At 48.3% G+C, this 27,763-nt stretch overlaps 1 protein-coding gene across 2 annotated transcripts in view; it reads left to right on the top strand.

The window, feature by feature from the left end:
* The window catches only part of cadm2b (cell adhesion molecule 2b), an 881,902-nt gene that overhangs the window by 493,217 nt on the left and 360,922 nt on the right, over positions 1-27,763 (top strand). For both annotated transcript variants that reach the window (XM_059650079.1, XM_059650078.1), the window contains exon 3: positions 17,302-17,451. In XM_059650079.1, coding sequence (XP_059506062.1) covers positions 17,302-17,451 — 150 coding nt within the window. The remainder of the gene's footprint in view (positions 1-17,301; positions 17,452-27,763) is intronic.

Below are 27,763 nucleotides of genomic sequence, written 5' to 3'. Positions count from 1 at the left end.
AGTATGGTAGGCATTACAAAAGAGAAAGTGGTAGAAAAGCTAAAAGGTCTAAAAATTGATAAATCTCCTGGCCCCGATGGGTTCCATCCTAGAGTTCTGAGGGAAGTGGATGAGGAAATAGCAGATGCTTTGGTCGTGATCTTTCAAAAGTCACTGGAGTCACGGAAAGTCCCAGATGATTGGAAAATTGCTGTTGTAACCCCCTTGTTTAAGAAAGGATCAAGACAAAAGATGGAAAATTATAGGCCGATTAGCCTAACCTCGGTGGTTGGTAAAATTGTAGAATCCATTGTCAAGGATGAGATTTCTAAATTCCTGGAAGTGCAGGGTCAGATTAAAACAGCATGGTTTTAGTAAGGGGAGGTCATGCCTGACAAACCTGTTAGAATTCTTTGAAGAGGTAACAACTAGGTCAGACCAGGGAAACCCAGTAGATGTTATATATCTAGACTTCCAAAAGGGCTTTGATACGGTGCCTCACGAGAGGCTGCTGAGCAAGGTGAGGGCCCATGGTGTTCGAGGTGAGCTACTGGCATGGATTGAGGATTGGTTGTCTGACAGAAGGCAGAGAGTTTGGATAAAAGACTCTTTATCGGAATGGCAACCGGTGACGAGTGGTGTCCCGCAGGGTTCAGTGTTAGGGTCGCAGCTGTTCACTTTACATATAAACAATCTGGATGAAGGGACTGGGGGCATTCTGGTGAAGTTTGCCGATGATACAAAGATAGGTGGACAGGCAGGTAGTACTGAGGAGGTGGGGAGGCTGCAGGAAGATTTAGACAGTTTAGGAGAGTGGTCCAGGAAATGGCTGATGAAATTCAATGTGAGCAAATGTGAGGTTTTGCACTTTGGAAAAAAGAATACAGGCATGAATTATTTTCTAAATGGTGAGAAAATTCATAAAGCAGAAGTACAAAGGGATCTGGGAGTATTGGTCCAGGATTCTCTAAAAGTTAACTTGCAGGTAGAGTCCGTAATTAAGAAAGCGAACGTAATGTTGTTGTTTACCTCAAGAGGGTTAGAATATAAAAGCAGCGATGTGCTTCTGAGGCTTTCTAAAGCTCTAGTTAAGTCCCATTTAGAATACTGTGTCCAATTTTGGGCCCCACACCTCAGGAAGGGCATACTAGCCCTGGAGCGTGTCCAGCAGAGATTCACATAGATGATCCCTGGAATGGTAAGCCTAACATATGATGAACGGCTGAGGATCCTGGGATTGTATTCATTAGAGTTTAGAAGGTTGAGGGGAGATCTAATATCCAAGATAATGTATGGCTTAGAAAGGGTGGACGCTGGGAAGTTGTTTCCGTTAGGTGGGGAGACTAGGACCTGTGGGCACAGCCTTAGAATTAGAACAGGTAAATTTAAAATGGAAATGAGGAGACATTTCTTCAGCCAGAGAGTAGTGGGCCTGTGGAATTCATTGCCACGGGGCGCAGTGGAGCCCAGGATGTTAAATGTCTTCAAGGCAGAGATTGATAAATTCTTGATCTCAGAAGGAATCAAGGGCTACGGGGAGAATGCAGGGAAGTGGAGCTGAAATGCCCATCAGCCATGATTTAAATGGCGGAGTGGTTCTGATGGGCCAAATGGTCTTACTTCCACTCCTGTGTCTTATGGTCTTATGGTACTACCAGGGGTTCTTGCACTGTCAAAGATTCATCTCTTGAAAGAGACAATATTTCTCCTTCAGTGTGCCTTAGAAGCATCGTGAGATTCCCTGGACATTATTTCATGTCTACCTGTAAGGATCTTACTGTGCACAAATTGGCTACCACATTTGCTTTAATGCAACTGAGACTACAGTGAGCTTAATTGGCTGTGAAATGCTTTGAGCCAGTGGATATTTTTTGGACCTGGTATGCTGAGTCACCACCTTTGTCCCTTCCAATATTAGAAACCATTCTGAGCTGTAAAAGGTGTCAGATAAATGGAAATCTTTTTGTCTTTAAGTCACGTAATAAGGCTCATCTTGTTAATATTGTGGATTACAAACTGAAACTTCATTTTAATTCACTCAATGTTTTTGAACCTTTGACCCACCTGGTAGATTATTATATTAATTGCTTTGAGTAAAGTATTTTTATTGCATGAATTTTAACATTAATTTTCAGTAATTTAAATGATTCTTCTCTTGTTCCATGGCCTCACTGTCATTAAAGTAATACTCTAGTTTCGGCTTACGTCTACCATAAAGCAGTAAAAGTCACAATACCCCTGTTAGGCTGCATTTATACACCCCTGCTTTTATTCCCAGGCTTGATCCCCTTCCTACTGGCATTGTCTTCTCTGCAGTCTCTACAACCATTCATCTCCCTCCTGAAATGTGGTGAATGGAACTGCACACAGTGCTCCAAGTGCATTATACATGACAGAGTAATGTATGTACAGTTAGAAAACTCTGTGTCCGTGAGCAATATTACTGTTTGAATTTTTCACATGTGTAGCATAAATTCCTCTCTCTGCTATTTCGCTGGACAGTTATTTTATAAATGTATTCTATAAATGTAATGCACGAGTTGAAAGAGTAGAGAGAGAAACTTATTGCAGCACTCAGCAATATTGTTGCTGCTGGTCAGTTATAGTTTACAATCCATTCTTCAAACTGCTTCTTCCAGCCTTCACCTTGTCTTTTCTAATTGCTTCTCCACACTGTCTTTACACTGAATGGCAGAAAGCGACCAGAACATACCACCTTGATGTTTGCTTATGTCACCATGAAGTGACAATGTGGTTGGACTGATTTGATGGTAAATGCTTTTTTCTAATGCCATTCGGTCATGATAGTCACCGTGTGGGGAAGACTGGTTGCACACTAGTGAATATTTCCATCGATCCTGGGTTAGTTTAAAATCATCAGCCTGTCCAAGGACCCCTTTGTCTATCCTAAACTTTTATCTCCATGTGTTGCCTCAACCAGTGACCTCCAAAAATAAATTCCAACACAATGCTCCAAGGAGCTATTTCTGCATCTCTCACGGAAATTCAAAGCTGAAGTTACAATATCAAGAAAAGAGACAGGTCTTCAATTTCTATAGAACCTTTAGCTGCGAAGGAAAGGTGCAGAAAGTATAGCCATTGCGAATGTGTTGCAAGAGATGTCAAGCAAACTACACTGAGCAAATCCCCACAAACAGCTTGATATTTTCTGATCAACCTGTTCAGAAAAGGCAACACGCAGCTCAGGAGCTGGTAGGACTTGAAACCCAGATCCACTGGCCCAGAGACGAGGACAGTACCCACAAACAGTTATAGGATAACAATCAGGCTGTCAGTTATAAAAATGCAGAAAGCTGAGATCTTTGGAACTGTGAGGAGGCACAGCACCTTGAGCACTGGAGTTGTGAGTTACACTGATCAATCAAGCCATCACTGGAAAAGCTGAGATGACGAAGGGGCACCGGATGCAAACTGTTAATTCTGCTTTGTCTGCACAGATGTTGCCAGACCTGTTGAGTTTTTCCAGTAATTCCTGTTTTTCTTTCTGATTTCCAGCATTCATAGTTCTTTGGTTTCAAAAGGTTTTGGATTCTACAAGCTGAAATATTCATTCTTTGAATGGATTTGAATTTGTTCTGAACCATTAGCCATTTGCTCACAGTAATGGCATTATCTCATTAGGAGTCATTTTATCTGAATTCAAGACAAAAAAGAATGATTTATCCTTTGAACCTTCAAATGTATTATTGTATCATTATCTCTCATTAATCACTGCACTGTATGTCGACAGTCTGAATTTGCAGACTGTCTCTCATACATAGTGAGTTGTCATTGCTACCTCCGCCATTCCTGAATGACATGTCACTGTGATTTGAGGTCCTCAACATATCACGGCAGGTATTGAATTAGAAACGGGTACACTCCTGGCTGGTCTGGATAGATCTGAACCCAAGCTGGCACTAATGTACCACATCTGGCTGCATTGCTTGACGTGAGAGCATACACACCGTCACGGTCTCTCTCTGGGCAGTAAATGCATTAGCTTTGCCACACTATAATTCATTGTAATCACACTTTATGGTGATATCAAGGGAATTACTTTGGAAAAGATGTTAATTTAGTGCTGATTGCACTGGACAAGAACCCAGGAGCTGAGGGAACAGGAGACTACACCTGCAAATTCTGTGTTTTTATGGCACTGTGAGCTGATCATCTTTCTGTCTCTGGTTCTTTTAGCTCAGATGTAAACTCAACATTCTATACCTGAGTGTTTAATTGCCCATTCCCATGCCAGCTATTCTAAGCCCTTGTTACATCAGGCTGCCCACTTCACTGCCATATTTAGGTGGAGTTGGTACGGTGGATCCCAACCTGCTTAAAACATCTGGGCTGATTTCCCAGAGATAATGGGAACTGCAGATGCTGGAGAATCCAAGATAATAAAGTGTGAGGCTGGATGAACACAGCAGGCCAAGCAGCATCTCAGGAGCACAAAAGCTGACGTTTCGGCCCTAGACCCTTCATCAGCTGAAGGCCCGAAACATCAGCTTTTGGGCTGATTTTCCATTGGATTTTCATGGTCAGCACACAGGAGACTCTTATCACAGCAGCCTGGGTTTGTTTGGGTTAACATGTCAGTCACAACAAGGGCGATCACAGAGTGGCAGCGGGACAATCAATCTGACTGACTGATCGATGGATTTATTGTCGCATGTACCGCAGTACAGTGAAAAGCTTTGTTTATGAGCAGTGCGGGCAGATCATAGTAAGAAAGGATGTATAGATCATAGGGTAAAAAAGAACTAGACAGAGGCATACAGGTTACATCACACAGAGCGTGCACTAGGCAATAGCAACATTTGCAAGATTAGACAGCCCATTCATCAGTTTAATAACGGCCTGAAAGAAACGGTTCCTGAGCCTGCTGCGGCATGTATTCAGGCTTCTGTCGGAATCTTCTGCCTGACAGAAGAGGTTGTAGGAGAGTATTACCAGGGTAGGAGGGGTCTTTGATGATGATGGCAGCCCTTCTGTGGCACTGAGCCATGTAACTACAATCCGTGGATGGAAGCTTGGCTTTGGTGATGGACTAGGCTGTGCACACCAGCTTCTGTAATATTTTACAGTCCTGGGCAGAGCAGTTGCCGAACCAGGCCGTTATACACCCGGGCAGTTGCTTTCAGTGGTGCACCTGGAGACGTTGGTGAGGGACCTTATGTACATGCCACATTCCCTGAGCCTGATTGTAATTATGTACAAGCAGATCTCAGAGTGATAGCTGGCTTGAGAGAGCATTTATTTTTGCTGTTGGTTGCCATGATGGTCAGTCACCGATTATATTCACATGAGGCTGTAAATGTTCTCCTAGCTAAAGAATACAAGTTAATTACACAGAAGTAAAACTAAGCTAGAAATGTACACACAACAATTAAGAAAAATATGTATATTGTCAGGACTCTGACAGGAGTCTGTGCTGGAAATGAAGCTCTACAACTCTATGAGCTGCACCAACAATATCTTATTCAATCACCACAAATAGTAAACTCATTTCTCCATATGACCCTTATCTTGCAATGACATGGAGGTGCTGGTTTTCAGCCCTTATCTACAGCAAACCTTCTTCAATAAGCTCAAAATAACTCATTGATTTAAAACAAACTTATGCTTTACTCTTGTGTCAATCTAGTGATCAATTAATCCACAATGCAGAGTTAATCTAAGCCTCACTTAATCCGAACACACACGCACACAATCAGACACACACACACACACACACACACACACACACACACAGACACACACACAAACACTCAGACACACACACACACACAAACACAAACAAACTCACACAGACACACGCACACACACACACGCACACACACACACACACACACATACACACACACCCACATAGACACACACACCCACACACACACACCCACAAACACACACACACCCACATACAAACACACAAACACAAACGCACACACACACCCACATATACACACACACACACATACACACACACCCACATACACACACACACCCACACACACGCACACACACCCACATACAAACACACAAACACAAACGCAAACACACACACACACACACACACACACACACAAAAACAAACTCACACAGACACACGCACACACACACATGCACACACACACATGCACACACACACAGGCAAGGCACAGAGAGCAGAGCAATTATGAGTGAAATACAGTGCAAGTTGAAAGGTTACAATAAAACAATTTCTCACAGTTCCTTCACTTTCTGTCAACATGGCAGTTACCCTGCTCACTGAGCCGCATGACTGCTTTCTGACACACTGATACCAACAACACAGGTTCAATTACTTCACCCGGTGAGGTTAACGTGATGGAGTCTGCTTCACCACCTCTCCCCTTCATATGAGATCGGACGCAATCAGGTTAAACCACAGCCAAATATTTCTCGTTCTCGAAAGAGAATGCACTGTCAGAGTGTCAGTACTGAGGGAGTGCCGCACTGTGGGAGGGTCAGTACTGAGGGAGTGCCGCACTGTCAGAGGGTCAGTACTGAGGGAGTGTCACACTGTCAGAGGGTCAGTACTGAGGGAGTGCCGCACTGTCAGAGGGTCAGTACTGAGGGAGTGTCGCACTGTCAGAGGGTCAGTACTGAGGCAGTGCCGCACTGTCAGAGGGTCAGTACTGAGGGAGTGCCGCACTGTCAGAGGGTCAGTACTGAGGGAGTGCCGCACTGTCAGAGGGTCAGTACTGAGGGAGTGCAGCACTGTCAGAGGGTCAGTACTGAGGGAGCGCCACACTGTCAGAGGGTCAGTACTGAGGGAGTGCTGCACTGTCAGAGGGTCAGTACTGAGGGAGTGCCGCACTGTCAGAGGGTCAGTACTGAGGGAGTGTCGCACTGTCAGAGGGTCAGTACTGAGGGAGTGTCGCACTGTCAGAGGGTCAGTACTGAGGGAGTGCTGCACTGTCAGAGGGTCAGTACTGAGGGAGTGCCGCACTGTCAGAGGGTCAGTACTGAGGGAGTGCCGCACTGTCAGAGGGTCAGTACTGAGGGAGTGCCGCACTGTCAGAGGGTCAGTACTGAGGGAGTGCCGCACTGTCAGAGGGTCAGTACTGAGGGAGAGCCGCACTGTCAGAGGGTCAGTACTGAGGGAGTGCCGCACTGTCAGAGGCTCAGTACTGAGGGAGTGTCGCACTGTCAGAGGGTCAGTACTGAGGGAGTACTGCACTGTCAGAGGGTCAGTACTGAGGGAGTGCTGCACTGTGAGAGGGTCAGTACTGAGGGAGTGCTGCACTGTCAGAGGGTCAGTACAGAGGGAGTGCCGCACTGTCGGAGGGTCAGTGCTGAGGGAGTGCTGCACTGTCAGAGGGTCAGTACTGAGGGAGTGCCGCACTGTCAGAGGGTCAGTACTGAGGGAGTGCCGCACTGTCAGAGGGTCAGTACTGAGGGAGTGCCGCACTGTCACAGGGTCAGTACTGAGGGAGCGCCACACTGTAGGAGAGTCATTACTGAGGAATGCCGCACTGTGGGAGGGTGAGTACTGAAGGAGTGCCGCACTGAGACCCAGCCATGATTACATTGAATGACCGATGGGCGTCATCAAATTATAGTATCCATGTAGTGAGAAAGCAGGCTATTTAGCCCATTGAATCCACACCAACCTTCCCAAGATTATCCGAGCTGGACCTATCCCCCTTCCCATCCCTGTAACCCTGCATTCCTCATGGCTAATACACCTCACCCACATTTCCTGCATGCTATGGGTAATTGAGAATGACCCATCCACCTCACCTGCACATCTTTAGAGGAACCCGGGGCACCTAGACAAAACACATGCAGACATGTGGACAGTACACAGAGGGTCACCAAGGCTGGACCTGATGGGCTGAAAGGCCTCTTCCTGTAGCTCAGTCTGAGAGGCCTAATCGAAGTGGTTTCAGGACCAGACCTTTATGCGTATCGTTGATCACCAGAGAAGGGCTTGAATTTACAACGGAGTGAATTCTCTGACAGTGAGACATGTCCCACCCAGAATGTAAATACGGTGGGTGTGGGAAGGCAGTCGGTGTCCGATCGAACACTGCCCTGTCTCATGGCAGGCTGACCCACAGAGTATGTCAGAGAGTCATCCCTCTGTTATCAGCACACTCTCCATTCTAGCCCTGGGCTTGGGAAGGAAACAGGGGAGTATGGGCATGTTCACCCTACAGACTGAGGGCTGGCTAATTGGCAGGTTGCTGAGCAATGGAGGAAGGTTATGAAGGGTGTGCAGGGAGAAGGGAAGTGAAGTGCTGTGATCTGAAAGGATGGTGAAAGCAGGTTTAATAGTCCATTGATTGGACATGTGTTTGAAAAGGAAAGACTTTCATGGCAATGCGGTGACTGTAGGGTAATACAGGCTGCTTTTCCTGAGAGACAGGCCAGACCTGATGGGCAGAATGGCCCACTGCTCTCTTCCATGATTGCAAGCCACACCATCTGGGCAGCATATCCTGTCATCCATGCTGTCCCTGGAGGTTTGATAGTAAAATAAATATTTCCCTGTGAGGGCAGTATCCCATCACCATGCCCCCCTTTGTTTACACGTGGAGAGTCCTTCACACTGATCCAGTTTCTTCAGACCGAACAAGATGTTTGACAGAGATAGTAGGAACTGCAGATGCTGAAGAATCTGAGATAACACGGTATGAAGCTGGATGAATGCAGCAGGCCAAGCAGCATCAGAGGAGCAGGAAGGCTCAGAGATAGTAGGAACTGCAGATGCTGGATACTCCTGTCTTTATCTGTCAGCCAGGAATCCTGGATTGTACCATACTAACATCGCTCAACTTTTGGAGTAGATTTGTAGCTTGGATTGTGGGTGTTGGGGTTGGTTGGCTCACTGAGCCGGTTTGTTGTTCCGCAGACGTTTCGTTACGGTGCTGGGTAACATCCTCAGTGCAGCCTCTGATGAAGCGGTGTGTTTTCCCGCCTGGTTTTTAAACTCTGGGGTCTGTTGCGATGGATTGCCTCACTTCCGGGTTTCCTCCATAGTGGAATGTATATGGGGTTGAGTTCAATGTGTTTATTGATAGCCTGCTTTGTGGAGTGCCATGCTTCCAGGAATTCCCGTGCCTGTCTCTGCCGAGCCTGTCCCAGGATCTTGTTGTCCCTGTTGAAGTGGTGGTTCTCCTTGTCCATGTGGATTGAGATGAGTGAGTATTCATCGTGTCTTTTTGTATCCAGTTGGCGTTCGTGCACCCTTGTTGTTAGTTTCCTTCCTGTTTGTCCCATGTAGTGTTTCTCACAGTCTCTGCGGGGAAACTTGTAGAGGACATTGGTCCTGTCCATGGCAGGGAGTGGGTCTTTAGTTCGGGTGAGTGCTTGTTGTAAGGTTGATGGGGGTTTGTGTGCCACTCTGATGCCCAGCGGTCATAGAAGCCTTGTGGTGAGTCCTGACATGTTCCTGATGTAGGGTTGTGTGATGACTGTGTCGGGGTATGTAGAATCTTTCTGACGCTGTTCCTATAGGCATCTTCTGACCCAGCTCTTTGGATATCCATTATCCTGGAACACTTGGAAGAGGTATTCCTCCTCTTCTTGGTGTAGCTCTGTGTTGCTGCCTTCTTAAATAGTGTTCACACGCAGCTTCGTTAGTGTGCACTGGAATGGTTACTGTTGAAGTTCAGTACCTGGTCTCTGTGTGTGGCTTTTGGGTGTACTTTTGTTTGGAGTTCCCCATTTGTCTTGTGCTCTAACATAACGTACAGGAATGGGAGCTGTTTGTTCTCCTCCTCCCTGGTGAATTTTATTCCGGTGAGGGTGTTGTTTATGAGTTTGTGTGTCTCTTCTAATTTGGTCTGTTTAATGATGACAAAGGTGTTGTCTATGTAGCGTATCCATAGCTTTGGTTGGATTTGCGGAAGGGCAGTCCTTTCCAGCCTTTGCATCAGTGCCTCTGCTATGAGGCCGGAGATAGGCGATCCCTTGGGTGTCCAGTTGATTTGCTCCTATGTTTGGCCATTGAAGGTGAAGTGGGTGGTTGGGCATAGGCCCAGTAGCTTAAGCATGTTGTCCTTGGAGATGGTTTCCCTGGGGCTGTGTTCTTGCTAGTGGTATGTCTATTGATGTGAATAGGGCGGTGACATCAAACGATATCATGGTCTCTTCGTCCTCTATCTTTATGTCTTTGCTGGAGTTGAGGAATTCTTGGGCTGAGTGGATGGAGTGGAGTGACTTGTTGACTCGGTGCTTGAGTTTTCTCTGTAGTTCTCTGGCTAATCTGTGCGATGGAGTGCCTGGTAGGGAGACTATGGGTCTGAGGGGTACTTCCAGTTTGTGTACTTTCGGGAGGCCGTGGAATTGGGGTGTGTTGATTCTTATGGTTTGTGGTGTTTCTTTGATGATATTGTTGGTCGAGTGTGGCTTCCGGTGTAGCTAGCCATTCTGTTCTGTTGGTGGCCCTGTAGTTGTAGTTCAGTCCCAGGGTGAGAACGACTTTTTCCGCATCTGTCAGTTTCCTGTCGGAGCGGTTCCTTATCCATGTGTCCGTTCTGTTGTTGTCGCTTTTGTGGGTAAGTGTGGTCAGCTTGTCTTGCAGGGTTTGTCTTTTCCTGGTTCTTGTGGTCCGTCGGCTGATGTTACTGGCTCGTTTCATGTCGGATGTCCAGTCTGGATTGGTAGCTTCCTGGAATAATGTTTTTTGGCGTGTAATTTCTCTGTTGTATTTGTGGAGCCGGTTGTGTGCGTCATTTATCATTACCCTTACCATCCTACAGCCGTTTTGCTCTGCTGTTTTCCGGGCTAGTGTGTTATTGATGGGTGGTTTGTACTTCACACTGCGTTGTCTTACCTGATTCCTGAGGCATCCATGTAGGAAGTAGAGTTATTCACGGGTTGTGCTCTCTCATGTGGTGTAGTTTTCCCATTTTCTTGCCAGTTTGAGCGTGTTGCACCCGTCAGTCTCTAAGGTTTTGGAGTAGATCTGTAGCTCGGGCTGCGTGTTGAGGTTGGTTGGCTCACCGAGCTGGTTCGTTGTTCCACAGATGTTACAGTACCCTGCTGGGTAACATCCTCAGTGCTGTCTCTGATGAAGCGTCGGTGTGTTTTCCCACCTGGTTTTTAAACTCTGGGGTCCGTTGAGATGGATTAATATCCCCAGTCAAGGAACTCATATTCTATGTGGTCCACCTGCTGATCTTCGTACAAGATTGAGTATGTTTTTCCCTCTTGTTGGTTCCCTCACCACCTGCCGCAGACCCAGTCTAGCAACTATGTCCTTTAGAAGCCCACCAGCTCGATCAGTAGTACTGCTGCCGAGCCAGTCTTGCTGGTGGACATTGAAATCCCCCACCCAGAGTACGTTTTGTGCCCTTGTCATCCTCAGTGCTTCCTCCAAATGTTGTTCAACATGTGGGAGGACTGATTCATCAGCTGAGGGAGCTTGGGGTGTGTTGCTGGTTTCTGGTCATCAGCTGGAGATTTCCTCTCCCAGATTTGTCCTGAAGCCATGAGCCCAGAGTCAATGTTGAGCACCCCTATAGCAACCCCCTCCTGACTGTATACCACTGTGCCGCCCCCTCTGCTGGGCCAGCCCTGCTGATGTGACAGGTCATACCAGGGATGGTGATGGGAACGGTGATGGTGGGGTCTTGAACAGTGTCTGTAAGGTATGATTCTGTGAGTATGACTGTGTCAGGCTGTTGCTTGACTAGTCTGTGGGACAGCTCTCCCAGTGTTGGCATAGCTTTGGTGAGGAGGATGTACAGCCTGATGCTTATAGTTAGACCTATCGTGATCACAATACTCACTGTCACCCCCTCTAGGGCAGTTAGGATGGGCCATCGATGGTGGCCAAGCCAGTGTCCCGACATCCTGTGCATAAATAAGTGCTCACACATATCGTAATGCTGAGACAGACTCTAACACGAAAACTAAACCTGCTACTGACTTGACCAGCAATGCTCACTCTGATGCCAAAGTCATAGCACCAAGCCTCTCACACACTTTGGTCACCACAATTCCATATAATTCATACTCACTGACCAAGTAAAAGAGACAGCTGATGTGAGCTGGTGATGAATGCTCTCAGTCTGCAGCTTCCCTGACAAACACTTCCATTGTAATGTAGATCCATTTGAAGTGTTTTGTAATGTTTCTGTGTGATTGTGTGAAGGATGAACTTTAAGTGGACGAAAGTGGTGAACGATAATGTTGCATTAAGTCCGGTTCTGAACCCTTTATGCGCTGTGATTACGAATTGGATTGAGAGCTAACAGAATTGTCATCTGTTTTTTGAAGCAATTGAAGAATGCAGATGTTATCACTGAGGACCATAAACACTAAATATCCTGACCAATTCCATCTTCATCTGGTACTGATGACAATTATTGTCTGTACAGCATCTTAACTGCATAAAATCTAATGAAGATTTCAAAACTGCACCACCCTTTTCTAAATGTGATAATTTAAATTTGTTACAACTGAGTAAAGATCCTGTCACCAGCATTGAGCAAATACCCATCTGTGAATTGTACCTGATGCTGCCCCATTTCTGGAGCTCTGTGCCCAACCCTGTGCTGTCCCTATCCCAGGAGTGTTTAATATAGATAGTGCAGAGCAACTGTTGCTCTATATCTCACCCTGTGCTGTCCCTATCCTGGGAGTATTTGATGGGGGACAGTGTAGAGGGAGCTTTACTCTGTATCTAACCCCATGCTATCCCTGTTCCCGGACGTGTTTGGTCAGGGCAGTGTAGAGGGAGCTTTACTCTGTATCTAACGCCGTGCTGTCTCTGTCCTGGAAGTGTTTGGTTGGGGCAGTGTAGAGGGAGCTTTACTCTGTATCTAACCCCATGCTGTATCTGTCCCTTGGAATATTTGATGGGGGACGGAATAGAGGGAGCTTTACTTTCATTTGAAAAATATGCAGGCATTGATGGTGATCTAGAATCGCTGGAGTTAAGAGTTCAGAAAAATTGCTAATGTGACTACTTCCCCAGCATCTCCCTAACTCTCACCGTTTAAGAGTTGAGGGAGGTAGAAGACAGGAAACTATAGACATAAAAACTAAAAGAACTGCGGTTGTTGTGAGGGATAATGGGAACTGCAGATGCTGGAGAATCCAAGATAATAAAGTGTGGAGCTGGATGAACACAGCAGGCCCAGCAGCATCTCAGGAGCACAAAAGCTGACGTTTTGGGCCTAGACCCTTCATCAGAGGGTGAAGGATGATGAAGGGTCTAGGCCCGAAACGTCAGCTTTTGTGCTCCTGAGATGCTGCTGGGCCTGCTGTGTTCATCCAGCCCCACACTGTGTTATCTGCAGTTGTTGTGAATCAGGAACAAAAAGAAAGCTGCTGGAAAAGTTCTGAGGCAGGGTCACCGGACCCGAAATGTTAACTGTGCTTTCTCCTTCACAGATGCTGCCAGACCTGCTGAGCTTTTCCAGCAACTTTGTTTGTGTTCTTGTCGTTGTTGTGCCAGGACACTACAGGCCGCTTCGGCTGACCTCGGGCACTGGTAAGATTTGAGAGTCTGTTTTTAAGGCTGAGATTGTGGAGCACGTGGAAGTGCATGGTAAGACAGGGCTGAGTCAGCGTGGCTTCATCGAGTGGAGGTCATGTCTGAAGGCCTTTGACAAGGTGCTGCACAGGAGGCAGCAAAATAAGGTAGGGGCCCACAGTGTGAGGGGCGAGGTACTGGCATGGACAGAGGACTGGCTGACTGCCAGATGGCACGGAGTGGGCATTAATTAGTAATGGTATGAAGTGTTACAGGGAGAAAGCAGGAGAATGGGGTTGAGAAACAAATCAGCCATGATCGAATGGTGGAGCAGACTCAATGGGCCGAATGGCCTAATTCTGCTCCTATATCTAAGGTCTGTTGCTATACTGGTAGCGTTTGATGGAAATGTGGAGCACATTTCATAATGAATGCACAACGATATATTTACTGTGATATTCTTCAGTACTCAGTTAGTGACTGAAGCATTCAAGCACAGAGGACACCAAACGTCATGAATAAACATTTTGCAGACTGGTATAATCTTTTTTACATTTAAAGGTTGTGTGTGCACGGATTATTGAGAAGTATGCAGTTACTGATCATAATCTAGAGGCGTACTGCACACGTGCTGAGCTGGATTTCAACCTGAACTTCTGGTGGGCAGTGGAGATGGAGGAACTGAGAGAATGGGATGGAGTCTTTACAGGAAGTAAGGTGTGGGGGTGTATAGTCCAGGTGGCTGTCGGAGTCGGTGCGTTTATAGTGGATATTAGTGACCAGTCTGTCCCCCAGAAATAGAAATAGATATTGAGGAAGTGAAAGCAGGAGTCAGAGATAAACCAGGTGAAAGTGACAGCGGGGTGGAAGTTGGAAGCGAAATTGATAAACTTTTCCAGTTCCGGATGAGAGAGGGAGGTAGCACTGATGATGTCATTGATGTAACGGAGAAGGAGTTGTGGGTCGGGGCCAGAATAGGACTGGAACAAGGAATATCCCACGTATCCCACAAAGAGCATGACTGGGACCCATGTGGGTACCCATGGCAACTGCCTCTGACCTGATAAAAGTGGGAGGAGCTAAAGGGGAAGTTGTTGAGGGTGAGGACGAACTCGACCAAGCGGAGGAGGGTGGTGCTGGGTGGGGATGGTTCAGGCCGTTGTCCCAGGGAGAAGGAGAGAGCCCTGAGACCCTCCTGATGGGGTGAAAGCAACAGTACACTCATCGATGTATCGGAGAAAGGGTTGTGGGTGGGTGTTGAGTTGGACTAGCACCGGGAATGTTTACCCCACAAAGAGGCAGACATAACTGGGCATAATGGGGACCCAGGGTCCCACCTTTAATTATGAGGAAACAGGACAAGTTCAAGGAGAAAACATTCTTCCAGAAAACATGCTTAGGCGGAAGAAGATTGTTACAGACAGAGACTTCTTTATTCAGGAATGCAATGTGGGCGTTGCCGGCTGGACCAGCATTTATTTCCAAATAAAAACCAAAAGAACTGCGGATGCTGTAAATCAGAAACACAATAGAAATTGCTGGAAAAGTTCAGCAAGCCTGGTATCTGTGGAGAGAATCAGAGTTAACATTTCGGGTCGTGTGACCCTTCCTCAGAACTTGGAGACAGTAAGAACTGCCGATGCTGGAGTCAGAGATAACAAGGTGTAGAGCTGGATGAACACAGCAGGCCAGGCAGCATCAGAGGAGCAGGAAAGTTTGATGTTTCGGGCCGTGACATTAACTCTGATTTTCTCCCCAAATGCTGCCAGACCTGCTGTGCTTTTCCAGCAATTTCTACTGTGTCCCAGCATTTTTTTCACATCCCGAGTTGCCCCCTTGAGAAGGTGGTGGGGGTGAGCTGCGTTCTTGAACCGCGTCAGTCCTTCTGCAGTGGGTTGACCCACAATGCCCTAAGGGAGGGAATTCCAGGATTCTGACCCAGTGACACTGAAGGAATGGTGACGTATTTCCAAGTCAGGATGGGGGTGCGGTGGGAGTCTTGAAGGGGTTGGTGTTCCTATGTATCTGCTGCCCTTGTCCTTCTAGATGGAAAAGTCATTGGTGTGGAAGGTACACACTGCCGCTACTGGTGGTGGAGGAGGAGGAGGGAGTGGGTGCTTGTGGGTGTGATGCCAATCGAGCCACGAGCATTCACTGCCTCCGTCATGGAGTGGAGAGTAAATATGTAGTGACTGGTCATCCTGCAACCGAACTGAGGTGTTGGGGTTTGGTGGGGGGGGGGGGCATTGGATACTGTCAGTGGAGAGGAGGTGGTTACAGCCAGGAAAGTGGAAACTGTTGAAATATTGTCTGTAGTGAGGAGGGGAAACGTTGTTGAGTTGTGAAAGGGAACCAATGGCAAATACAGCTAGCATTTGTATTAAACTATTACTGTGTCATATACCATGGCTTGCCCCCTGCTGGGCAGCAGCCTGAGAAACCCCTACCAGCCCATTGTGCAGCTGTGTCACGGAGCGTGCTGCGAGGTAAGGTCTGAGTTACACTGTTCCTCTGAGCAGACTGTGGTTCTCAAGAGGTCCATGCAGGGTCAGAAACACCCACAAAGCTCTCTTCATAAAATCACAGTCCTCCTATTCTCCAGAGCAAAGGGAGCAGCAATCTTTATTTTGAAGATCAGATCTTTCCAGAATGTTCCATAGATTCTTGAGCAGCTGCAACACATTGTTTTCTGGTAAATGATTTGGTCACTTCATTTATCTGCAATGGTTACAGTGTGTTTACTGACAGTGCTCCAATGCAGTGTGTTTGCTGATTGTGCTCCAATGCAGTGTGTTTACTGATGGTGCTCCAATGCAGTGTGTTTACTGACGGTGCTCCAATGCAGTGTGTTTGCTGATTGTGCTCCAATGCAGTGTGTTTACTGACGGTGCTCCAATGCAGTGTGTTTACTGATGGTGCTCCAATGCAGTGTGTTTACTGACGGTGCTCCAATGCAGTGCATTTACTGACGGTGCTCCAATGCAGTGTGTTTACTGATGGTGCTCCAGTGCAGTGTGTTTACTGACAGTGCTCCAATGCAGTGTGTTTACTGATGGTGCTCCAATGCAGTGTGTTTGATCCAATGCTGTATATTTTCTGTGAGCCCGGGTGCTGTACAATTTGTTGGATTTCTCTTGACCATCTACAAATGACATTTCTGTTTCAGGTCTTTGGAGATGGTGAGGTTGGTTGCAGTCACAAAATGGAGGTGGCATTCCCTGTCAGTTTGTGTGACATGGTTTGAAGAGACTGCTTTCAGACTGCACTTGCTCATTTGGCCTAACATCTCCTTCTTTGTTTCAGAATCAAGCTTCTTGGAGAGCTTTACCATAGTCGTAGAGATAAATAAATGTGGATTATTTTAGTTAAATCAAATTGGCGATCGGCAACACGTTCAACTGAATCAGCACCTCCAAAGGGATATTTAACATGTGAACGATAACCCAAGTTGTGGCTGTTGCTGTGTTATTGTTAAACTAACAACATATTTCATACAGTCTCCTGTCACACGTTGTTGACAAGCTGCTAACAGTCTCAGTGTTTGTCCCACCTCTGCTCTGGGGTCTCTGCTGCTTCCTATTGTACAGTTTAGGAAAGCCCTGGACACTGCGGGATGACCTTTGTTCCTGCAGCCCTCTTCCCCCCATCTCCGGGATACTACCCCGGTCTCTTACTCCTACTGTTCCAAGCTTCTGTACACGCTGCTTGAAATGTCCTGTCACCCCAAGCAGAATGTTTTCAGCCGAAAATCTATGAGGATTTGATTGACGCCACTGACAGAATTGTAATGCCATGTAAGTGAAGCACAACGCTGCAGCAAGGTCCCTCACTGTAACTCTCTCTCTGTCTCTGTCTGTCCCGAACAGGTAGCCAGGCACAGTCTCCACTGACCCAGAACGTGACAGCGATTCAGGGAGGAACAGCAACATTGACCTGCAAGGTGGAGCAAAATGACAACACCTCCCTCCAGTGGTCGAACCCGGCCCAGCAGACCCTCTATTTCGACGATAAGAAAGGTATTGGTGTTAATGCGGCGCTGGCACTTGGCTTTCCCCCCTCCCTGAGCTGCCAATTTAAAGGTAACCGTGAGGGCAGAGGGAGGGCACATGTGGCACTGCCCAGGTTAAACGGAATGGTCCTGCTTTACTGCAGCTGCTTAAGTGGATTGGACAGACCCTCTGGCTGGGACCACAGGCCGGTATTAGGGAGGCAAACAATTCAAAACGAGATGACCAGGTGTTCAGTCAGTGTTCAAAAGCACGAGGATGTTGATGGACAGGACCTGGAACACTCAAATACATCCTCTCCCCAAAATACTGTCATCCCCTCCTCATATTCCTCACTCCCCTCTCCCCTCCCCATACCGTCACTCTCCTCTCCCTCTGTGTCCCTCACTCCCCTCTGCCCCCATATCCCTCACTCCCCCTCCTCCCTGTATCCCTCTCCCCCATATCCCTCACTTCCGTTTCCCCCGTATCCCTCACCCACCTCTCCCCTGTATCCCTCGCTCCCCTCTCCCCCCGTATCCTTCACCCCCCTCAGTCCCCGTATCCCTCACTCCCCTCTCCCCCTGTATCCCTCACTCTCCTCTCCCCTTATCCCTCACTCTCCTCTCCCCCTGTATCCCTCACTCTCCTCTCCCCTTATCCCTCACTCCCCTCTCCCCCGACATCCTTCACCCACCTCTCCCCCATATTCCTCACTCCCCTCTCCCCCCATATCCCTCACTCCCCCCTCCCCTGTATCCCTCACTCCGTCCTGCCCCCTATTCCTCATCCACCTCCACACCCTCCCCCTGTATCCCTCACTCCCATCAGCCCCACCCCCACATCCCTCACTCCCACTACCCACCTTCCACCTGCCCATATTTCTAAATTCCACCTTCACCTCGATACTCCTCATTCCCTGAATCCCATTCCAAACCTTCAGCCCCACCATCCCTGGATGACAGTGCGATTCACTGACCCTCTGCCTCAGATGTTTCCAATTGCCAGCTCTCTCCTTGGATCTGGATGTCAGGGTGAACACCTCAGCAGCCTGAAAGTTCCCCTTCCAATCTACCTCGTGGTTGGCATTTCGCGGTTAGATTTCACTTTTTGATAAATACACAACAGCAGTGTGTTTCCAAAGCAGGAAAATGAAACTCAGCCACGATGGAACAGTACTGAGGGTACATAGGAGTAGGCCATTCAGCCTGTCAACCTATTCCATCATTTAATGAGACCGTGGCTGATATATGGTCTAACTCCATACACCTGCCTTCGGCCATATTCCTTAAAACCTTCGCCTAGCAAGATCTTATCGATCTCAGTTTTAAAATTAACACTTGGTTCAAAATCCACTGCTGTTAGTAGGAGAGAAGTGCAAACCTCTATTAGAAGTGCTTCCCAATATTTGTCAGACCTGGTTCAATTTCCTCCACAAAGACTGGTTTCCTTCTGTCCCTTTTTTTAATCTCGTTCATGGGATGGGAGTGTCACTGGCTGGGTCACCTTTAATTTCCTGATCCCTAATTACCCAGTGGGGGCAGTGTGAGAGCCAACCACATCACTTTGGGTCTGGAGTCACATGTAGGCCAGACCAGGTAAGGATGGCACTTTCCTTCCCTAAGGGATATTAGTGAACCAGATGGGTTTTTTTTTACCCCTGACAATCAACAATGGTTTCATCGTCATCAGTAGATTCTTCATTGTGGAATTTTATGGAATTTAAACTTTGCCATCTGCCATGTCAGGCTTTGAACCTGGTTCTCCAGAACATTACCTGGGTCCCCAATGATAAAGCCACTAGGCCATACCCTCTCCAAGTTATAGTGAGTATAACTCATTGCTGAAAAGATATTGCTAAACTAGAGCTCTTTGATGAAGTGTCTAGGCCCAAAACGTCAGCTTTTGTGCTCCTGAGATGCTGCTTCACCTGCTGTGTTCATCCAGCCCGACACTTTGTTATCTTATGCCATTACAGATGCTGTGTTCCAGATTTTAAGCTTGTTTTTGAGTATATTTTATATTGGCTATTGCAATCTGGATGTGTTGGACAGAAAACAGCAACTTGTGCAAGGCACATTGTGTTTTAAATTCCAATTTTCTTCCAAATGCATATCTTCTGAAAGTTACATTTTTGATCCTTTGTGTAGGCCTTTTTTTTGTGTTTGACCCTGAGCCGAACCTCCAACCACGCCTCCAAGGTTTCTGTAAGAACATTTATTTCCAATTCCTGTAACAAAATCCAACTGCAGTGCTTCTTCAATTCAGAAACACCCTTTCTTTATTCACTCATCGGATGTGTGTGTCGCTGGCTGGCCAGCATTTCTCGCCCATCCCTAGTTGCCCCTTGAGAAGGTGGGGGTGAGCTGTCTTCTAGAACCGTTGCAGTCCATGCGCTGTAGGTTGACCCACAATGCCCCTAAGGATGGAATTCCAGGATTTTGACCCAGTGACAGTGAGGGAACGGCGATATATTTCCAAGTCAGGATAGTGAGTGGCTTGGAGAGGAACTTGCAGGGGGTGATATTCTCATGTATCTGCTTCCCTTGTCCTTCTGGACAGAAGTGGATGTAGGTTTGGAAGGTGCTGCCTGAGGATATTTGGTGAATTTCTGCAGTGCATCTTGTAGATAGGACACACTGCTGCTACTGAGTGTCGGTGGTGGAGGGAATGGGATGCTTGTGGATGTGGTGCCAATCAAGCGGCTGCTTTGTCCTGGATGGTGTCGAGCTGCTTGAGTGTTGTTGGGGCTGCACCCATCCAGGCAAGTGGGGAGTATTCCATCGCACTCCTGACTTGTGCCTTGTAGATGGTGTACAGGCTTTGGGGAGTCAGGAGGTGAGTTACTCAATGCTGTATTCCTCGTCTCTAACCTGCTCTTGTAGCCATGTAGCCATGTCAACACAATGAAACCAGCCCAGCTTGTCCCTGCCTCCCTAACCTGTTCTTCCTCTCATCTATCCTCTCCTCCTACCTCAAGCCCCACCCCCATTTCCTACCTCCTAACCTCATCCCGCCCCCTTGACCTGTCCGTCCTCCCCAGACTGACCTATCTCCTCCCTACCTTCCCACGTACACTCACCTCTACTGGCTCCATCCCCACCTCTTCAACTTGTCTGTCTCCTCTCCACCTATCTTCTCCTCTATCCACCTTCGGTCCGCCTCCCCCTCTCCCTATTTATTCCAGAACCCTCTCCCCATCCCCCTCTCTGATGAAGGGTCTAGGCCCGAAACGTCAGCTTTTGTGCTCCTGAGATGCTGCTTGGCCTGCTGTGTTCATCCAGCTCCACACTTTGTTATCTCGGATTCTCCAGCATCTGCAGTTCCTATTATCCCTGAAAAATTAACTGTGATTTTACTTCACAGATGCTGCCAGACCTGCTGAGCTTTTCCAATAACTTCTGGTTTAGTTCCTGCTTTACATCAGCTACAGTTCTTTCTGTTTTTGTTTCGTCTCTCAGAGCGTTGTTTGTATGTGGAAAGACTTACCAGAAGAAGTGGTAGATGTAGGTAGAGTGGCAATATTTAAAAGATATTTGGATAGGTACATGATAGGCAAGGTATAGCGGGATATGGGCCAATCACAGAAAAGTGGGAATAGTTAAGTTTGGAAAACCTGGTCAGCATGTACTAGTTGGACCAAAGGATCTGCTTCTGTGTTGTATGACTCTAAATCACGTGGAGTGAATCGAATTGGCTGGAGACTGCTATCTGTGATGCTGGGGACCACTGGAGGAGGCCGAGATGGATCATCCACTCGGCACTTCTGGCTGAAGATTACAGCGAATACTTTAGCCTTACCTTTTGCACTGATGTGCTGGGCTGTTCCATCATTGAGGATGAGGATATTCGTGGAGCTTCCTCCTCCATTGAGCTCTTTAATTGTCCTCCAGCATTCACCACTGGATGTGGCAGGACTGTAGAGATTAGACCTGATCCGTCGGTTGTGGGATTGCTTAGCCCTGTCTGTCACTTGCTGCTTTCACTGTTTGGTGAGCAAGTAGTCCTGTTTGGTGGCTTCACCAGGTTGATACCTCACCTTCAGGCCTGGTGCTGCTCCTGGCATGCACTCCTGCACTCTCCATTGATCCCCTGGCTTGAGGGTAATAGCTGAGTGGAGGATATGAGGTTACAGATTGTGCTGGAGTAAAATTGACTGATTGTTTGATTTTATTGTCACATGTAATGAAACTCTATCTGCCACTCCTCAGCCCATTGACTCAATTGAACAAAATCTCTTTGTAATCTTAGATAATCGTTTTCCCTGCCCACTATACCACCAATTGTGGTGTCAGCTGCAAACTTATGAACCATGTCTTCTATATTCTCTTCCACATAAATGACAAACAACAGTGGACTGGTGAACAATTTTTGTAAAAAGTAAGGTTTGACACAACAGTGAACATGAATTTCAGGGAAAAACATGAAAAACTCATCAATTAATCATTTATGAACAATTTACAAAACTGGCCATTAAAAAGTGCCAGGCAACAGAGCTCACTTTTTTGCTTTGTAAAGTTAAGCAGAGGCTGGAGATTCGGACCGGGCCTAGGGCCTCTTCCCAAAAAAAGCTCGGGGGTGGGAGGGTAGAAGGATAAGCTAAGGAGTTGGGTTTAAATAACACTGACCCTGCTGGGACACAGACATAGCTTGTCTCAGCAGAACTCACAGCTTCGGAGCCCTGGAGGCGGGTAGTCTTTAGGCCTGGAGATTCCTCCCACCCAGGTTGACAGGGCTGTTAAGAAGGTGTACGGTGTGTTAGGTTGTATTGGTAGAGGGTTTGAGTTTCGGAGCCGTGAGGTTATGCTGCAGCTGTACAAAACTCTGGTGCGGCCGCACTTGGAGTATTGTGTACAGTTCTGGTCACCGCATTATAAGAAGGATGTGGAAGCTTTGGAAAGGGTGCAGAGGAGATTTCCTAGGATGTTGCCTGGTATGGAGGGAAGGTCTTACGAGGAAAGGCTGAGGGACTTGAGGCTGTTTTCATTAGAGAGAAGAAGGTTGAGAGGTGACTTAATTGAAACATATAAAATAATCAGGAGGTTAGATAGGGTGGATAGGGAGAGCCTTTTTCCTAGGATGGTGACGGCGAGCACAAGGGGGTATAGCTTTAAATTGAGGGGTGAAAGGTATAGGACAGATGTCAGAGGTAGTTTCTTTACTCAGAGAGTAGTGAGGGAATGGAACGCTTTGCCTGCAACGGTAGTAGATTCGCCAACTTTAGGTACATTTAAGTCGTCATTGGAGAAGCATATGGATGTACATGGAATAGTGTAGGATAGATGGAATTCAGATTGGTTTCACAGGTCAGAGCTACAGCGAGGGCCGAAGGGCCTGTACTGCGCTGTAATGTTCTATGTTCTATGTTCCCCTTGCGACTGATGAGTGCAGAGATTTCTGGGGAGAGAGGAGGAGGGGGAGTGGGGTGAGGAGCATGTGCGTGTTCCACCTCACTCTCAGTTTCAGGTTTCACACACTCTCCCTCTTATCTCCTTCTCTCTCTCTCAGGTACAGACTCTCATTCTCTCACTCTCACACATACCTTTCCTCTCCCTTTCCCAGTCTCTCAGCCTCTCTCACTTACCCTCACACTCCCTCACACTCCCACACACTCACTCACACTCCCTCACACTCTCACTCGCCCTCACTCTCACATACTCTTCCTGACACTCCTTCACACTCCATCACTCTCTCAATCTCCCTGACACTCCCTCACACTCTCACATACTCTCATAGAACATAAGACATAAAACATAGAAAAATACAGCACAGTACAGGCCCTTCGGCCCTCGATGTTGTGCCGTGGAATAATCCTAATCCAAAATTAAAATAACCTAACCTACATTCCCCTCAATTCACTGCTGCCCATGTGCATGTCCAGCAGTCGCTTAAATGTCACTAACGACTCCGCTTCCACGACTATCACTGGTAAACTATTCCATGCGCTCACAACTCTCTGGGTGAAGAACCTCCCTCTGACGTCTCCTCTATACCTTCCTCCTAACACCTTAAAACTATGCCCCCTCGTGGCAGTCAATCCTGCCCTGGGGAAAGGTCTCTCTCACTCTCACACTCACTCACACTCTCACTCTCCCTGACGGTCCTTCACACTTTCTCCCCTCACACTCTCACTCTCCCTCACACTCTCACACACTCTCCCTCACACTCTCACTCTCCCTCCCTCACACTCTCACTCTCCCTCACACTCTCACACACTCTCCCTCACACTCTCACACACTCTCCCTCACACTCTCATTCTCCCTCACACTCTCACACACTCTCCCTCACACTCTCACTCTCCCTCACACTCACACTCTCCCTCACACTCTCACACACTCTCCCTCACACTCTCACTCTCCCTCACACTCTCACTCTCCCTCCCTCACACTCTCACTCTCCCTCACACTCTCACTCTCCCTCACACTCTCACACACTCTCCCTCACACTCTCACTCTCCCTCACACTCTCACACATTCTCCCTCACACTCTCACACACTCTCCCTCACACTCTCATTCTCCCTCACACTCTCACACACTCTCCCTCACACTCTCACTCTCTCTCACACTCTCACTCTCCCTCACACTCTCACACACTCTCCCTCACACTCTCACACACTCTCCCTCACACTCTCACTCTCCCTCACACTCACACACTCTCCCTCACACTCTCACTCTCCCTCACACTCTCACACACTCTCCCTCACACTCTCACTCTCCCTCACACTCTCACCCACTCTCCCTCACACTCTCACTCTCCCTCCCTCACACTCTCACTCTCCCTCACACTCTCACACACTCTCCCTCACACTCTCACTCTCCCTCACACTCTCACTCTCCCTCACACTCTCACACACTCTCCCTCACACTCTCACACACTCTCCCTCACACTCTCATTCTCCCTCACACTCTCACACACTCTCCCTCACACTCTCACTCTCCCTCACACTCTCACTCTCCCTCACACTCTCACACACTCTCCCACACACTCTCACTCTCCCTCACACTCTCACTCTCCCTCCCTCACACTCTCACTCTCCCTCACACTCTCACACTCCCTCAAACTCTCACACTCCCTCACACTCTCACTCTCCCTCACACTCTCACACACTCTCCCTCACACTCTCACTCTCCCTCACACTCTCAAACACTCGCCCTCACACTCTCACACACTCTCCCTCACACTTTCACTCTCCCTCACACTCTCACACACTCTCCCTCACACTCTCACTCTCCCTCCCTCACACTCTCACACTCTCACACTCCCTCACACTCTCACTCTCCCTCACACTCTCACTCTCTCTCACACTCTCACACACTCTCCCTCACACTCTCACTCTCCCTCACACTCTCACACACTCTCCCTCACACTCTCACTCTCCCTCACACTCTCACCCACTCTCCCTCACACTCTCACTCTCCCTCCCTCACACTCTCACACTCTCACACTCCCTCACACTCTCACTCTCCCTCACACTCTCACTCTCTCTCACACTCTCACACACTTTCCCTCACACTCTCACTCTCCCTCACACTCTCACACACTCTCCCTCACACTCTCACTCTCCCTCACACTCTCACCCACTCTCCCTCACACTCTCACTCTCCCTCCCTCACACTCTCACTCTCCCTCACACTCTCACACACTCTCCCTCACACTCTCACTCTCCCTCACACTCTCACTCTCCCTCACACTCTCACACACTCTCCCTCACACTCTCACACACTCTCCCTCACACTCTCATTCTCCCTCACACTCTCACACACTCTCCCTCACACTCTCACTCTCCCTCACACTCTCACTCTCCCTCACACTCTCACACACTCTCCCTCACACTCTCACTCTCCCTCACACTCTCACTCTCCCTCCCTCACACTCTCACTCTCTCTCACACTCTCACTCTCCCTCACACTCTCACACACTCTCCCTCACACTCTCACTCTCCCTCACACTCTCACACATTCTCCCTCACACTCTCACACACTCTCCCTCACACTCTCATTCTCCCTCACACTCTCACACACTCTCCCTCACACTCTCACTCTCCCTCACACTCTCACTCTCCCTCACACTTTGACACACTCTCCCTCACACTCTCACTCTCCCTCACACTCACACTCTCACTCTCCCTCACACTCTCACTCTCCCTCACACTCTCACACACTCTCCCTCACACTCTCACACACTCTCCCTCACACTCTCACTCTCCCTCACACTCACACACTCTCCCTCACACTCTCACTCTCCCTCACACTCTCACACACTCTCCCTCACACTCTCACACACTCTCCCTCACACTCTCACTCTCCCTCACACTCTCACACACTCTCCCTCACACTCTCACTCTCCCTCACACTCTCACACACTCTCCCTCACACACTCTCCCTCACACTCTCACTCTCCCTCACACTCTCACACACTCTCCCTCACACTCTCACACACTCTCCCTCACACTCTCACTCTCCCTCACACTCTCACACACTCTCCCTCACACTCTCACTCTCCCTCACACTCTCACACACTCTCCCTCACACTCTCACACACTCTCCCTCACACTCTCACTCTCCCTCACACTCTCACACACTCTCCCTCACACTCTCACTCTCCCTCACACTCTCACTCTCCCTCACACTCTCACACACTCTCCCTCACACTCTCACTCTCCCTCACACTCTCACACACTCTCCCTCACACTCTCACACACTCTCCCTCACACTCTCACTCTCCCACACACTCTCACACACTCTCCCTCACACTCTCACTCTCCCTCACACTCTCACACACTCTCCCTCACACTCTCACTCTCCCTCACACTCTCACACACTCTCCCTCACACTCTCACACACTCTCCCTCACACTCTCACTCTCCCTCACACTCTCACACACTCTCCCTCACACTCTCACACACTCTCCCTCACACTCTCACTCTCCCTCCCTCACACTCTCACTCTCCCTCACACTCTCACACACTCTCCCTCACACTCACTCTCCCTCCCTCACACTCTCACACTCCCTCACACTCTCACACTCCCTCACACTCTCACTCTCCCTCACACTCTCACACACTCTCCCTCACACTCTCACTCTCCCTCACACTCTCAAACACTCTCCCTCACACTCTCACACACTCTCCCTCACACTTTCACTCTCCCTCACACTCTCACACACTCTCCCTCACACTCTCACTCTCCCTCCCTCACACTCTCACACTCTCACACTCCCTCACACTCTCACTCTCCCTCACACTCTCACTCTCTCTCACACTCTCACACACTCTCCCTCACACTCTCACTCTCCCTCACACTCTCACACACTCTCCCTCACACTCTCACTCTCCCTCACACTCTCACCCACTCTCCCTCACACTCTCACTCTCCCTCCCTCACACTCTCACACCCTCACACTCCCTCACACTCTCACTCTCCCTCACACTCTCACTCTCTCTCACACTCTCACACACTCTCCCTCACACTCTCACTCTCCCTCACACTCTCACACACTCTCCCTCACACTCTCACTCTCCCTCACACTCTCACCCACTCTCCCTCACACTCTCACTCTCCGTCCCTCACACTCTCACTCTCCCTCACACTCTCACACACTCTCCCTCACACTCTCACTCTCCCTCACACTCTCACTCTCCCTCACACTCTCACACACTCTCCCTCACACTCTCACTCTCCGTCACACTCTCACACACTCTCCCTCACACTCTCTCTCTCCCTCACACTCTCACACACTCTCCTTCTTGCTCTTTCCCCCTGACAGAACATACCCTCCTTCTCCCGCTTATGAGCACTCTCTCACCCGCTTACCCACCTTCTGCCCTCTCTTCCACACTCGCTTTCCCTCCTTCCCTTTCTCATGCAGTCTCCTTGCCTCACACACTGTCTCTCTCTTTCCCTCATTGCCCTGAGTTCACACTCATCTCCCACAGCTGCTTCCTTCTGGGATCCTGCACAGGAAGGAGGGAGCCTCTTCATTCTCTTGTTTCACTCTGCAACCCAACATTTCTTTCAGCCTCTTCTAACCTGAGCACATTTCACCCTCACAACATCGCCCTGTTCCTCCCCCCCCAATACTTTGCCCTCCCCTTTGCACTTACCACCATCATTGTGCCCATTGTACAGGCCTCAGGCTTCATGAAAACAGGGGCAGGCATAGGTCATTTGGCCCTCAAGCCTGCTCCATCATTCAGTAACATCATGGCTGATCATTCCACTCAGTCCCCTGTTCCCGCTTTTTTCCCAAATCTCATGATCCCTTTATCCCTAAGAACTGTATTTAACTCTTTCTTGTTCAATGTTTTAGCCTGAACCACTTCCTGTGACAGAGCATTCCACA

The sequence above is a fragment of the Stegostoma tigrinum genome, chromosome 12 (assembly GCF_030684315.1).
Source record: "Stegostoma tigrinum isolate sSteTig4 chromosome 12, sSteTig4.hap1, whole genome shotgun sequence".
In the NCBI taxonomy this organism is placed as follows: Eukaryota; Metazoa; Chordata; class Chondrichthyes; order Orectolobiformes; family Stegostomatidae; genus Stegostoma; species Stegostoma tigrinum.
This window is presented reverse-complemented; position numbering and strand designations above follow the sequence as displayed.